Source organism: Gopherus flavomarginatus, chromosome 6, assembly GCF_025201925.1.
Source record: "Gopherus flavomarginatus isolate rGopFla2 chromosome 6, rGopFla2.mat.asm, whole genome shotgun sequence".
NCBI lineage: Eukaryota > Metazoa > Chordata > Testudines > Testudinidae > Gopherus > Gopherus flavomarginatus.
The window spans coordinates 135,265,223-135,277,977 of NC_066622.1; the positions used below are offsets into that span (position 1 = coordinate 135,265,223).

General features: G+C 43.5%; 1 protein-coding gene across 7 annotated transcripts in view; it reads left to right on the forward strand.

Annotated features, from left to right (window-relative positions):
• SH3PXD2A (SH3 and PX domains 2A) overlaps window positions 1-12,755 on the forward strand; it is a 396,876-nt gene that overhangs the window by 374,947 nt on the left and 9,174 nt on the right. For all 7 annotated transcript variants that reach the window (XM_050957986.1, XM_050957985.1, XM_050957988.1 and 4 more), the window contains one exon: window positions 5,446-5,563. In XM_050957986.1, coding sequence (XP_050813943.1) covers window positions 5,446-5,563 — 118 coding nt within the window. The remainder of the gene's footprint in view (window positions 1-5,445; window positions 5,564-12,755) is intronic.

Genomic DNA, 12,755 nt, shown 5'->3' on the forward strand with positions numbered 1-12,755 from the left:
GAATTAATATGCGGCACTATCTGCTAATACTGATAACCTTGGAGCTCCAAGAAGCACAGAACAGCATTACTGAGGCAACAGCATTCTAGCCATCAATGCTTAACTTCTGCTAACTCAAGTTCTACTAACCCTGGGCTTACATTGCAGTATAGACATGCCCATAATGATCAAATCTTGATGCACTAGAGCAGGAGGTCTCTGTGTGGCTGCAAACTCTTGCGTGTGGCCGCAAACCCTTGCGTGTGGCTGCTCTGACAAATTTTCCTGAACTATTTAACTTTAGGAAAAACAAAAATATGCACACATACCTGTCCAAAACATTGTAGTTTATTTATGTAGGGTTTTTTTAGACTCAATGTACAATTGTATTTTGGTACCCCTTGCCCGTCCCCCCTCACCCTGCTCCCTACCTCTTGACCACTGTGTGCAGAAAGGCCAGCCCTGCTGATACCCAAAGCTGGAGCCTCATGGCTGGAGTTGGGGGGCCCTGAAGCTCAGAGCACACTGCTGAAGTCAGGGAGTGAGGGGGCTGAAGCCTGCCCACTGGAATCCTGCAGTGAAAGATGTGGGGGCGAAGCCCTTTCCTGGAACCTATAGGTGCTGCACGGAGGGGCTATTGTTTTGCCCCCTCCCCCAAGTCTACCCAGGAGGGTCTCTGTAGGCAACCCCCCGCCCCCAATGGCCACATGAGGCTAGAGTAGCCACATTTGAGAAACACTGCACCAGAGAGTCTGGGGATTGCCACAACTTGGAGATGAAAATCTAAGCACCAGAGACTTGTGGGAGGATCAGTGTGTGGTTTGCTGTCTTAAAAGGTTTATGCTGTTGCCTAAAATTGTGGTTTCCAAATGAATGAAATAACAGTCCAGAACTGTGATGGAATTCCAGAAGGTACAGAAGGTTGTTTCTGCTTGTTCTTCTATAGAATGGGTTATCTGTGTTTGTCTTTCCGGTAACGTCGTGCCTCAATCATTAAATGGCCAATAGCTTAAGCATTTTGATCAGTAGCTTGGAATACTGGATGCCTCACTGATCAATCTCCTGAATGACAATGTGTCCATGTGAATCAACTGATTTATTTTTATTTTTTTTAAATACATCATTTCCTCCTCCTCGAGTTAGTCTTAGGAGAAGCAAACCAGAACGACGTTCGGGTTATAAGTGAGCCCATACTTCAAGAGTGCAGTTGAGGTTAAAAACCTCATGTCTGTGTGTTTATGGTCGCCCCTTCACCACTGACAGAAACCAAATGTGTGCAACCTTGTAAATGATTGTAATTCGTGCTGAGAAAGCACTCTGCAAGGGGAAACTTTAATGATGGCTTCCTGTTTTTGAACTGTAGGCTTAAAAATAGATCTGCTAAACATACATCATAGGAGCCTTAATTTCGAAATGGATTTTGAACTCCTTTGCAACATGCTGCCTCATGAGAGCACTTTTCTTCTTTCTTCCTTTTCGAACACTTTCCTCGTTAATTTTTTTCCCCTTGGCATTTACCTATGGGTTTGGGGGGCGGGGGGTAATGTTCTGAAGAATCTTTCTTCAAACGATGACCTAAACCAAAGTAATGAGGCTGAAAATGTGGGTGGTAGAACTTGTAATCAGCAAAATTGCACATGTTCAGCTCTGAGCACCTGAGTCTTAGCTGAACCATCCAAACCTCTTGAAAGGCTGGGCCCAGAGATGCCATGTGGACTGCCCTTCTTGTGGCCTCTCAGGACTTCAGTTTCTGGTATGGGCCAGAGGCCAGAACTCAATTCAAAGGGGCATAAAAATAGAAGACTAATAGAGGTGGAGAGATAATGTTCACCAGAGTTTTTTGGGACTGGAAAGCTTCAATTTTTGTGTGTGTAGTGGGGGGAGGTCCAAGCAAGGGTTATTTTCACTGAATTTTAGGAAGGGAAAGCAGAACGCGTGGCTTTGAGTACAGAAGCGGGGAGTTGGTAAGCCTGGGTTTTATTCTCAGTTCTGCTGCAGTAACTTGGGCAAGTCAGTTAGGCCTGGTCTACAGTACAAAGAAACACAGTGATGGCCACTTTGTGCTCTAACAGGGCTTCATTTTGCCTCCTTGAAAGGAAGGGAAGAGTTTTATGGTTGTGTTAGGGGAATGTTTTGATACTGGAGTCATATAGGCTAAGCTTCTAATATGGGACCTTGTTCTGTACACGTGGGCTTTGCCTACACTAAGATTTTTCTCTAAAATTTCCCTGCTCCGCTGGCCATAGCAACAGTGGGAGTCCTAGTGTAGACAAGACACCACCAGCATTATCACCCCCACGCTAAGAGGGGGTTAGACAATGTGATGGTTTAAAATACTAGGCGCCACCTGAAGCCTTGTCTGTACTAGAGCCCCTACCAGTGTCATTGCACCTGTGAGGGCAATGGTGAAAAGTAATGTAGTCAGTCCTAGGCAAAGTGGAGCCATGGCTGTAACCCAGGTAGGCTATAATCATGTTTAAACATGGGTATTTTAGTAGTGTTGTTGGGACTGTTACCCTTTTTCTGATGCCACTTCCCTGCCAGTAAATGATGACTCACCTGGTGAAACATGGAGATTTAAGGTGTGTAAAGTGCTATGATGGTCTGATGGTAAAGTACCATCATCCCCGGTTTGCATTCTCATGTGGATGGCTAGGTTTAACAGCACTGGAAAGGCTGATGTGATATTTGGTCATTGACTGCTTTAAGCAGCAATCAGAAAGTTCCTTTGGATCAGGGAGTTGGAATATCCGCAAGTGCTCGGGTAGCAGCACCTCTCATCTGACCATTTCTCCTCGTCTTCTGCAGAAGATAATGGGTAGAACTTCCAAGGAGTCAGACTCTTCTGACCACAAAGACGAATCAAGGTAGGGACACCCAGAATGAAGAGCTAGTTAAATAAAAATGTCTCCAGCTACATGCTGTTTACATGTAGGGGGAATAAAATAAACAGACGCTTTTGTCCTAACTCTTGTGGCAAGAGTGTGGGCTGGTAGTCTGTAGTATAATGGGGCTTTACGACATGGGAGAGATACACAAAGTGGACCTTTGACTGGCTAGTGGTGATGTCAGCCTCCCTATGATTATAATCTCCAGTAAACACATGGTTTAGCTCTTTTGCTGCGACTTTAATAGGAGAATGCTAGAAAGATACCCTAGGCAATATATTTCTGGGATGATGTTCAGTGGTTCAGGTGCCTGAACTTGCTTGGCCTCCTGCCTTCACCATATATTCCAGGCAAGTTCTAATCACCTAGAAATCATCTGCATCTCCACTTAGTGCTCTGGTCTTCCAAGATAAAAAATGAGCTAGTTTAACCCACTCATTCTGCAGTATCGCTTTTTGAAACTTGTCTCTCTATGTAACCAAAGCCATTCCACAGACCAGACACCCATCCGGGGAAAACTCTCTCCATCCCGTGATTTGATTCTTGGATGGATTGATTAGCTGCAACTGCAGTAGTGAGCCTCAATCTAAAGCCCAGTTATTGTTCAGGAAAAGTACAATATACTGACTGTGCTATTTAGGAATGACACTTTAGGAGTCACTTAGTAGGAGTTACCATAATAAATTACTAAAGCAGCTTCCCTGGGAGCAGTTTTTTTGTTTTTTGTTTTTTCTTGAGGAAGTGAAGGTTTTGAGAGTTCAGTACATTGGAATCAGAGGACCCAGGCGAGGAAGGTTGTCTTTTTAAAGATGCAGTTTCTCTGCAGCCATCAAATGTCCTGCCAACATTATTCTTTCTGAGGTATTTCTTTGTCTTGGTTAAAAAAAAAAAAATTTCCCCCCTTGCATTTTCCTTATTTCACTTAGCAACAAAATATAATTAAGTCGCAAAACTAAACAGATGGAGGTGTCTCTATTTGACTCCCTCTCAAAAGAGCATTTGCCTTAAGCTGCTGCAGCCCTTTTCCCACTCCTTTCATTTGCCATTTGTGCAATGATCAGGAACTCTGGATTCACTTAGTTTCTTGCCCTCTCTCCTTCAGAGAGACCCCTACTCATTTTCCCATTTCTAACCTTCCAATGCAGTGGCCACCATTTAAACACACTAGGAGGACTGAGTGGAACACCCTTAGAGTGTGTCTACACAGCACCTAGATACCCACGGTTGGCCTGTGCTAGCTGACTCATAGGGCTGTTTAACTGTTGTGTAAACTTCTGGGCTTGGGTTGGAGCCTGAGCTCTGGGACCATCCCACCCCTCAGGGTCCTAGAGCCTGGGCTTCCACCTGGCCCCAGAAGTCTACACCACAGTGAAACAGCCCAATGAGTCTGAGTCAGCTGGCAATGGGCCAGCTGTAGGTGTCTGGCTGCTGTGTAGACATACCCTTAGTGCCTAGCTATTCTCCCCTTCGGTCATTCACAGGAGTAGCTACTAAACATGCGGTTACCCCCATCCTATCCTGGGTTCAGCATGATGCTTTGGCACCATTTCGTATCCCTGCTAATGCTCAGCAAGAGTCCCTGGCAATAGGAAAAAGGTTAATTTTCTTTTTGGCTTTGAGACTAACTTACAAAAATGCTGAGTATGAGACTGATGAAAATACTGTGCATTCAGTATCCTGAAGGTGACAGCATGCTGTGGTGGGTAGAGCTAGGGACTGAGAATGAAAGGGTTTTTTTGGTTTCTATTCTTGGCTCTGCCACTCACTGTGACTTTGGGCTCCAGTCTAGTGCTTCTGTTTTCCCACGTGTAGAATGGGGCAGTAATTGGAGATGGGCAGGGGATGCCACGTTCCAGTCTGCGCCATACTTCTAAAAGCGTGTGGGTGTTTGGGGTCAGGGTATGCCTCTAGCCCTTCTCTGTTGACAACACATACCCACTTCTCATACATGTGAGGCTTAATGAACATTTGTGAGGCACTTGGAGGTGCTATGTAATAAAGTACAACAACTTTACTCTGTGCTTGCGCTTTTTAAAAAAAAAACATCCATGTCGTGATTATCCCTGTAGAGCCACATTGTTTCCAGAGGTGTGAAGAGAACAGATGGGCCAGTCCCTCTGAGTTGGGCAGGCGTACGGGTTGCTCTCAGCATCCAGTGCTCGAGTTTCTGTAATACCAATACTCAATGCATCCATATGCAGACTCGGAAGAGCCAATTGGCTCTAGCACCCTCAGTGACGCTTGGCTGCTTTGGCAGCCAGGCTGATTCCATCAAGTTACTGTGTGCAAACTAAGACCAGCTTGACATCCTACTCTCGCTGTCTCCCTCACTTGAGAGAGGCCTCTCTGAGACCTCATAGTTACTGGTATGGAAGCGCATTGTGATTTGTCAGCAGGTGGGCCGTGTCAAGGAACTAATTATCTGTCATGCCGTAAGCGTGCCTAATCAGTGGGCCACTGAGTAGGGCTCCACCTTTGCAGTGGCTCCATGTAACATCTGTGCAAGCAGCAGAACAGAAAAACAGCTGGACTAATTCTACCTCTAACTGATGTTTGTCTCTTTTTCTCTCTCTGCCAGAAGAGAAATATGTCACAATCCAACCGTACACCAGCCAAGGGAAGGATGAGATTGGGTTTGAAAAAGGGGTCACCGTGGAGGTCATCCAAAAGAACCTGGAAGGATGGTGGTACATAAGGTAAAAAGCTTCCTGCAGGCAGATTTATTACAGCATTTATGATCTTTGGGCCTTCTGATAATTAGCTTCATATCCGCATCCTGTATGGTTCTGTCTAAAGAAGAAAATCTGCATTATTATCCAGAATGCATACTAGGCAGAAATGTAAGGGAAAGTTACAGAAGACCAATAAACAATATTTGGATTGATTGTAGGAACGGAACATGGACTGTGAAGTCTGTAGACCTGCGATATTTTGGTAGAAAATTCTTACCTTTTAGATTTCCTTCCTTCAAATTAAAACCCATATCCCAGTCAGCAAGTGGCAGTTACCTAATACAAGTGATCATTTTAATGGACATGCAGCTGATTGAGTCCTTTTTGTGGGAGTCAGTTGTGTCTCTCTGCAAAGTAATGAAAACCAGATTCACCAAATAATGCTGGAAGGTTGCTGTTCATAATCTATCAAGTTGCTTGAGGTAGTGGTTTTTTTTTTTTTTTTTTTCTTTTTTTCCCCGCAGGAGTTTGGGAGATCAGCCTGCTGGCTGCAGAATAAATAGTCGTTGAGACAGGTGCATTCATCAGACTGCAAATAATAAAAGTAGTATCATACAGGGCCAGATTTTCAGCTGTTTGCCTCTCCAAGTTAGTCATTGCATGCAATTGTAAACTATATTCCACAAACAGATACAGATATCATGCATGCAAATTAGATGTGCAGTTCTGCACGGGGGGGCGGGGGAGGCATTTTTCTCTTATGACAGCCGAACTCCCTTGATAGGAGTACAAGACAACCATAGCCTAGGCACATCTTGTATACAGATGTATTGTATTGGGACCAATACTTGTCAAGAATGGTCTCTTCATGGAGGTGTTATATAGTAGCTAGTACTGTAGTGCCCCAATCATGACTGCGGTCTTTGGTGCTACTGTAAAGTTTGGGGTGTTCAGCTCCTGGGAGTGGTGTTTGGGACCATTTCTGTTGATTAATTAGAAAATAGAGGTATAAAGGTGGTGAAGGAGAATTCTGTAATTCATGAGCCCTATAAGATGTCCTTCCTGCTCATCCTTTTGCATGTAGAATAGATTTTGTGTGTGTTTTTGCTTTTCTAGTTGGATTCTGCTTGGCTTATAACTAAAGGCAGCAGAGACATGAATCGTGATTGAGAAAGCACAGTTGGAACCTACATTTAGTTCTTTATGCATGATAAACATGTTAGTTGTGTATCTATCTTTGAATCTTCCTAACAAGTATCAGAAGGGTAGCCGTGTTAGTCTGGATCTGTAAAAGCAGCAAAGAGCCCTGTGGCACCTTATAGACTAACAGACGTATTGGAGCAAGAGCTTTCATAGGTGAATACCCACTTCATCGGATACAAGCTCATGCTCCAATACGTCTTAGTCTATAAGGTGCCACAGGACTCTTTGCTGCTTTTCCTAACAAGGTGGCTAATAACTAGTCATGCAGGAATGAATTCGCACTAGACAGTATGAGCAGGGAGTGCCCAGGCTTGGTCGTCTGTCTGTCTGTGTGTCTCTCTCTCCCCGCCCCCCGTAATCATTCACAGGACTTGAATCCAAAGTTGAAGACTGAAGAACAACACATGCAATCTTGTTGGGAAACATTATTATAAAAATTTTTGACTTATTTCCGAACTAGTCTGGTTAACTAGAACTAGTCCGCTGGTTAAATGTTGTAGGTGTCTTTTCATCTTTATAAATAACAGTGCTGCAAGCAGCTTGCTGGATCTGTTTTGTGCTTAAATTTTTCTTGTTTTTGTGTAAAGTTAAGTGGGTGCACTTAACTCTGACAAAAAGAGGAGACCCCTTGTTACTCTACCTAAACTTTTACAGCAGAAATGTCTTTAGGCCCAAGTTAACATCTTTCAGTGGGTTTAATTGCACTTTTTTGGATCAGAAACCCAATCCCGGAAGGTTTTATATGTTCTTGAGTCAGTGAAGATTGAGGATGTTCAGTATGATCCAGATTTTGTAATCTGTCTCCTCGTAGTTATGCAGATCCAATTTGGATTCAGAGCATTTCTGAATTTGAAATGATTTGGTGGGTCTTAGTAGCCACATTACAAAATACCACCACAGTTAATGCCAAACTAGTGTCTTGTTTGGTAGCTTCTATCAAAGGCCAAGGACTGAAGTACCCTTTCCAAGAAAGACGTAATTGGAGCCACATTGCGAAGCTTTTCCTGCCATGACCCGATACCGTACCCATTCTGTGGCTGAAGAGGACTTCATTGTCCAGGACTATTAAACTCAAAGCCTTCACCAATATTGTACATTGATTTTAAAACATTTTAAAGGCCTTTAAGGATACTTGTAGAGCTGCTTTGAACAGTGCCTCCCTAGTATTCAGCAATACCTCAGTCCAAGTGTTTGGGTATTTAAACTGAAACGCTCCTTATTTCGTATTTTGGAGGGAAAGGCTAGGGAGGGGGAAGTCCATATGAATCCGGTTGCCATTTCATCTGTTCCATTGGATAATATGGGAACAGAATAAGTGTATTAAAGTTTAGCAAGTTGTTGGAGTTTTATTTTTAATCGGGTCTATCTTAAAGATGTTAACAAGCTCCACCTTAAATATATAATTTCCCAAAATTCCTGGCCTTGTGCTGATCCTCATTTCCTGTCTTTCCTTTTTTCCCCCCCAGTTTGCTTCCCTCTGGAGTAATTCCAGTGCTCTGAAGCTGGAAAGCAGATGTTAAGGGAACCAGTGCTCAGACACACAGAGGCACTTTTGATTTTTTTTTAAACATTCCCATAGCTTGAATCTTTTTTTCTTCATGTAATATTAAAACAGAAAAGGGTGTTTTACTCTGTGAAGCCAAATCAGTGCTCCTAATCCTGTAACCCTACAGTTGTATTTTCATCCCTGTTGCATTGGAACACTTGTATTTCTTCTCTCTTTGCCCTGTTTCATGTTGTGACTTGAGAGGCACTTAGACTTGTGTGTGTTGAAGACTCTGAGCTGGAATCTTCATTACCGCTTTATTGAGTTCAGCCGTGGATCGGTGTCACTTGCCTGCATGATCATATTACATGCTTAATAGCTGAAGGTACAGTCAATTATTTAGATGCTGCTTTATATCAGTTACCATCTGGAAGGTGTTGGAGCTCTTCTAATGCTGACAGATAAGGGTTGTCACTTTCTTTTGACCTACAAGTTGCTGATCGGGTTTTTTTGTTGGCATGCCCTAGATTTCCTGGACTACTATGAATTTTAGACCTCTTGTGAGAGAGGGAGTTTGCTGTGCTGTAAAGTGAAGTGCTATTGGAAGGAAAATAGGATAAGATTTGAAATGCCTGGTGCAAGTAGCAAACGTAAGTGAAGGCGCAGGGCTGAGGGTATGCCTACTAGGGCTGGCTCTAGGTGTTTTGCTGCTCCAGGCAAAAAAATAAAAAAATAACACAACCTCTGAGAGCGCAAGTGTTGCCTCTAGAATTGTGCCAGCCCAAGCACATGCTTGGTTTGCTGGTGCCTTGAGCCGGTCCTGATGCCTACCGTTGGGAGGTGCCATTGCAGCACAGGTAGGCATAACTGAGCTAGCTCGCTAAAAATAGCAGTGAAACTGGCAGCATGAGTGGAATCATGGGTTAGTCACCCAAGTAAGAGCTGGTCTGGAACCCTTTGTAAGTACTCCAGTGGCTAGCCTGTGCTGTCTCTTCCTCTCCCCCTCCCCCCAGGCAATGCTTCCAGGGAGAGAAGCTAGCTCACATACATCTATAGGTGCTGCCATCACACCTCCTGACTGCATTATAGACATACCATGAGAGTCAAGTGATCTAGATTTTATTCCTGGATCTTCCTACATGACTTTGGCTATGACATTAATCTCTGTTCCTTGGTTTCCTTACCTGTGAAATAGGGAGAACGAGTGTTCCCTAATGAAGTATAAACACTTTGAGATCTTCAGCTGGAACTACTGAATACTGTTCCAATGCCGGGCAAAAAATATATGTACCACTTGGACTAAGTACTTTGGTTTTTTTGCTGTCCTGATAGTGACGGTTACATATCGCTACTAGTTAGGTTACGCTAACACAACATAACAAGTAGATCCAATGGGGAGACAGTATTGGAGCCGATAGCTAGGTGGTCAGTAACCTTGTGTGGCTTAACCAGTGACTAGCCCTAGATTGAAACGGTGTAAGGTCACATGAAGCTGTCTGAGCCAAATGGATTGCATTTTGCAATCCAAACATCTAAAATAGATAGAAAAAGGAACAAACCAGTGCAGTCTATCCATTAGTGCTACCTTTCTGATCTGAAAAATGTCAACTCTTGTAGTCCTATATGGACTTAGAGCTATGCAGTGCATACTCTTATTTGATTTTGTACTGTGAGTTCTATGTCTGAAATCAGATCACGTGCTGTATAGATTGACATAATTCCCAAGTGAGAACAATACATAGTCAGCAAAGAACAGGAACTTCAGATATTTTGAAAACTTCAAAATAACAGAGGATTGAGGAAGGTGGGGAAAGAGTGTGATCACAATAACCCTACTCAGGGGCTTTCTGTTCAAAACACTTCTGGGGAGGAGTAGAGAGGGGCCCAAGTCATGGAATTCAGATCCAAATCCATACTGTTCAGATTCACTATGAAGACTGGCCAAAGCCAGAAAGTTTGGCTCTGGATATGGATTTTTCCAGTGCCTGTCAATTTTGGTCTTGGGGTTCCAGTTCAGGGCTATTTCAAATCAAAGTGTGCTAGAGCAGTGGTTCTCAACCAGGGGTCTGGAGCCCTCTAGGGGCCCATGAGCAGGTTTCAGGGGTTCTGCCAAGCAGGCCAGTGTTAGACTCGCTGGGGCCCAGGGCAGTAAGCTGAAGCCCCAACACCCAGGGCCGAAGCCTGAGCAAAGTAGCTTCGCGGGGGCTCCTGTGGTATGGGGGCCTCAGACAATTGACCTGCTTGCTACCCCCTAATGCCGCCCCTGGCTTTTATATGAAGAAAACCAGTTATTGTGGCACAAATGGGCCGTGGAGTTTTTATAGCATGTTGGGGCTGGGGGAAGCGGTGACTCGGGGGAAAAAAAAGGTTGAGAACCCCTGTACTAGAGAGTGTGAGGAAAGGGTTGCTCGTAACCACATCCTGCTATTTACAAGAGACCTTAGCAGGTGCTTGGATAGTAATTTTGAGACACTCCTTTCATGCTGAGACCAGCTGAGAGATGTTCCAAAGAGAGCTGCCTCTAGCCCTCCTTGGCATAAAGTGGGATTACTCTTATTCAGGGCCTGGATGGTGATGGGGAGAAAGCAGGGAGGGAAATCTTGAATTCCTGTTTTCTCTTTATGGGAATCCTCCTACAGTGCCTGGTGTGTTCAAACCCTGCTGTATTCAGTTGACATATAAAAAGATTTCCAGTACCTCTGGGTTGAATCTGCAAACTTCTAAGAATCCCTGGTATGGTTTTCTAATACTGGTTGCTTCAGGGAGCACAGTGTGCCAAAAATCAATGATAGTTTCCAAACTGTGCGCTGTAGTTGACTGTGGCCCTAGTGAAGGACCATAATTGTTGCATGCTGAAGTGTTAGAAAGTGGGGACTGGATTGCATAGCCGTAGATTCTTTCTTCCATATAGAGAAGATTCAGAAGCCGGCTTCTGAATCTGTCGCAAGGTGGATGTAATCATTGCTACTCTGTCTAGACATACTGCTGCGAATAGCAGTAATTGGGTCACTTGCAAAGACTCAGGGTCACAAATATGGAGACCAGTCCTTTTGTTTGACTTTGCTCTTTTGAGGTTCAATCCCTTGCAAAACCAGGTCTTTTGAACCCTTGGATTAAGCTGGCTGGGGGATTTAAACATGGGAGATTCCCCTTCTTTTCCTTCCTCTACAGCGGTTAGGGTTAGGCTGCTAAGACTTGGGTTAAATGTTATAAATACTGGCTTTTGTAATGGGTGTTCCAAGTAAAGCTTTTTAGATACCATCCTTATTTAAAGACATATTCTCCACTTGATCCCTGCTCAGGACTCCTGATGACATCAGTCAGTACTTTGACTCAGTAAATCAGAACATAGTAAGTCGAATACCCTAAAAGAAATCTCACAGCTAATCTGACTCTTCATGTCAAAGCTCACTTATGTGAAGAATTACTTGCCTATCCTTGTATTTTACCAGTCGTTTCTTTTGCTTTCTTGTGAGTCTCCATTTTTGTTAGAGAAGCCTCAGAGCCCTGCCATTTTAACATTTTATTTCCTGCAAATTTCCTGAGCACCAGGAATTAAATGGTGCCTGCATCCCCACTTACCGTTTAAGCATCTGCCCCAGGTACTTGAGAGATTAAAGAGAGCGGAGTGTCACTGAGTTACTCTGGAGCAAGTTGGGGATTCACTAGGGAAATCAGAGTTATCCATGTATTCCTCCCTGGAGCCTGATTGTAATCTGGAATCGCTGATGAAGTGTCAGTAATAGCAGGAGTTAGAAAAACCACTTTCCCAAAAGGCCAGCTGTGGAAGAATGACAAACTTCAGCCTGGGAAAGTCTGAGCGTTCAGCTTTATGTTCCTTGACCATATTTTGTATTTGGTCTATGTTCAATTAAAAAAAAATCCTCCTTCAAATAGTCTCAGATTTTTTTTTAAAATTAGGTTTTGAGCTTGAATTTTTTTCTAATCAAATAGTTGCTCCACCTTCACAATGGCACAAAGACAGGCCATGGTTCATACCTGCTGCAGATAGGAGGCATTTCTGTAAAATGCTTCACATAGGGTCAGGGATATAAAGAAAATGGGAGTGAAATATATTCAATACAGAGGGAATGCACAAGGTCAGTGAAGGCCTCTGCGTTGGGGTGAATGTCACCCTTAACTGCGATAACTTGTCCTTTGCATTATTGGCATGAGAGATGCAACTTGGAAGAGAGAACAGATCGTATATACAGAATTTTCATCAACCTGGTGGGTATTTAGCACTTCCATGTTTAAAACCGTCTTTTTATCCCATTTCGTGTAAAAGCTGCACGCAGCCAACCTACTACTAAATTTTCCCTTATGCCTCAGGAGTAAGCTAGCTGAGTAGACTGTGAGGTGACTAATTAAAGGCAGTGGATGAGTTGAGACCATAAAAACATAAGACAAAACCCAACTTGTGGTTCTAAGATATTGTCTACATTATTTTTTGCCTTAGCAGTTGTATCTGGAAGGACTACAAAGGCTGTTCTGTGTGGTAACAATATTTTCTTTTCATCTATGTAG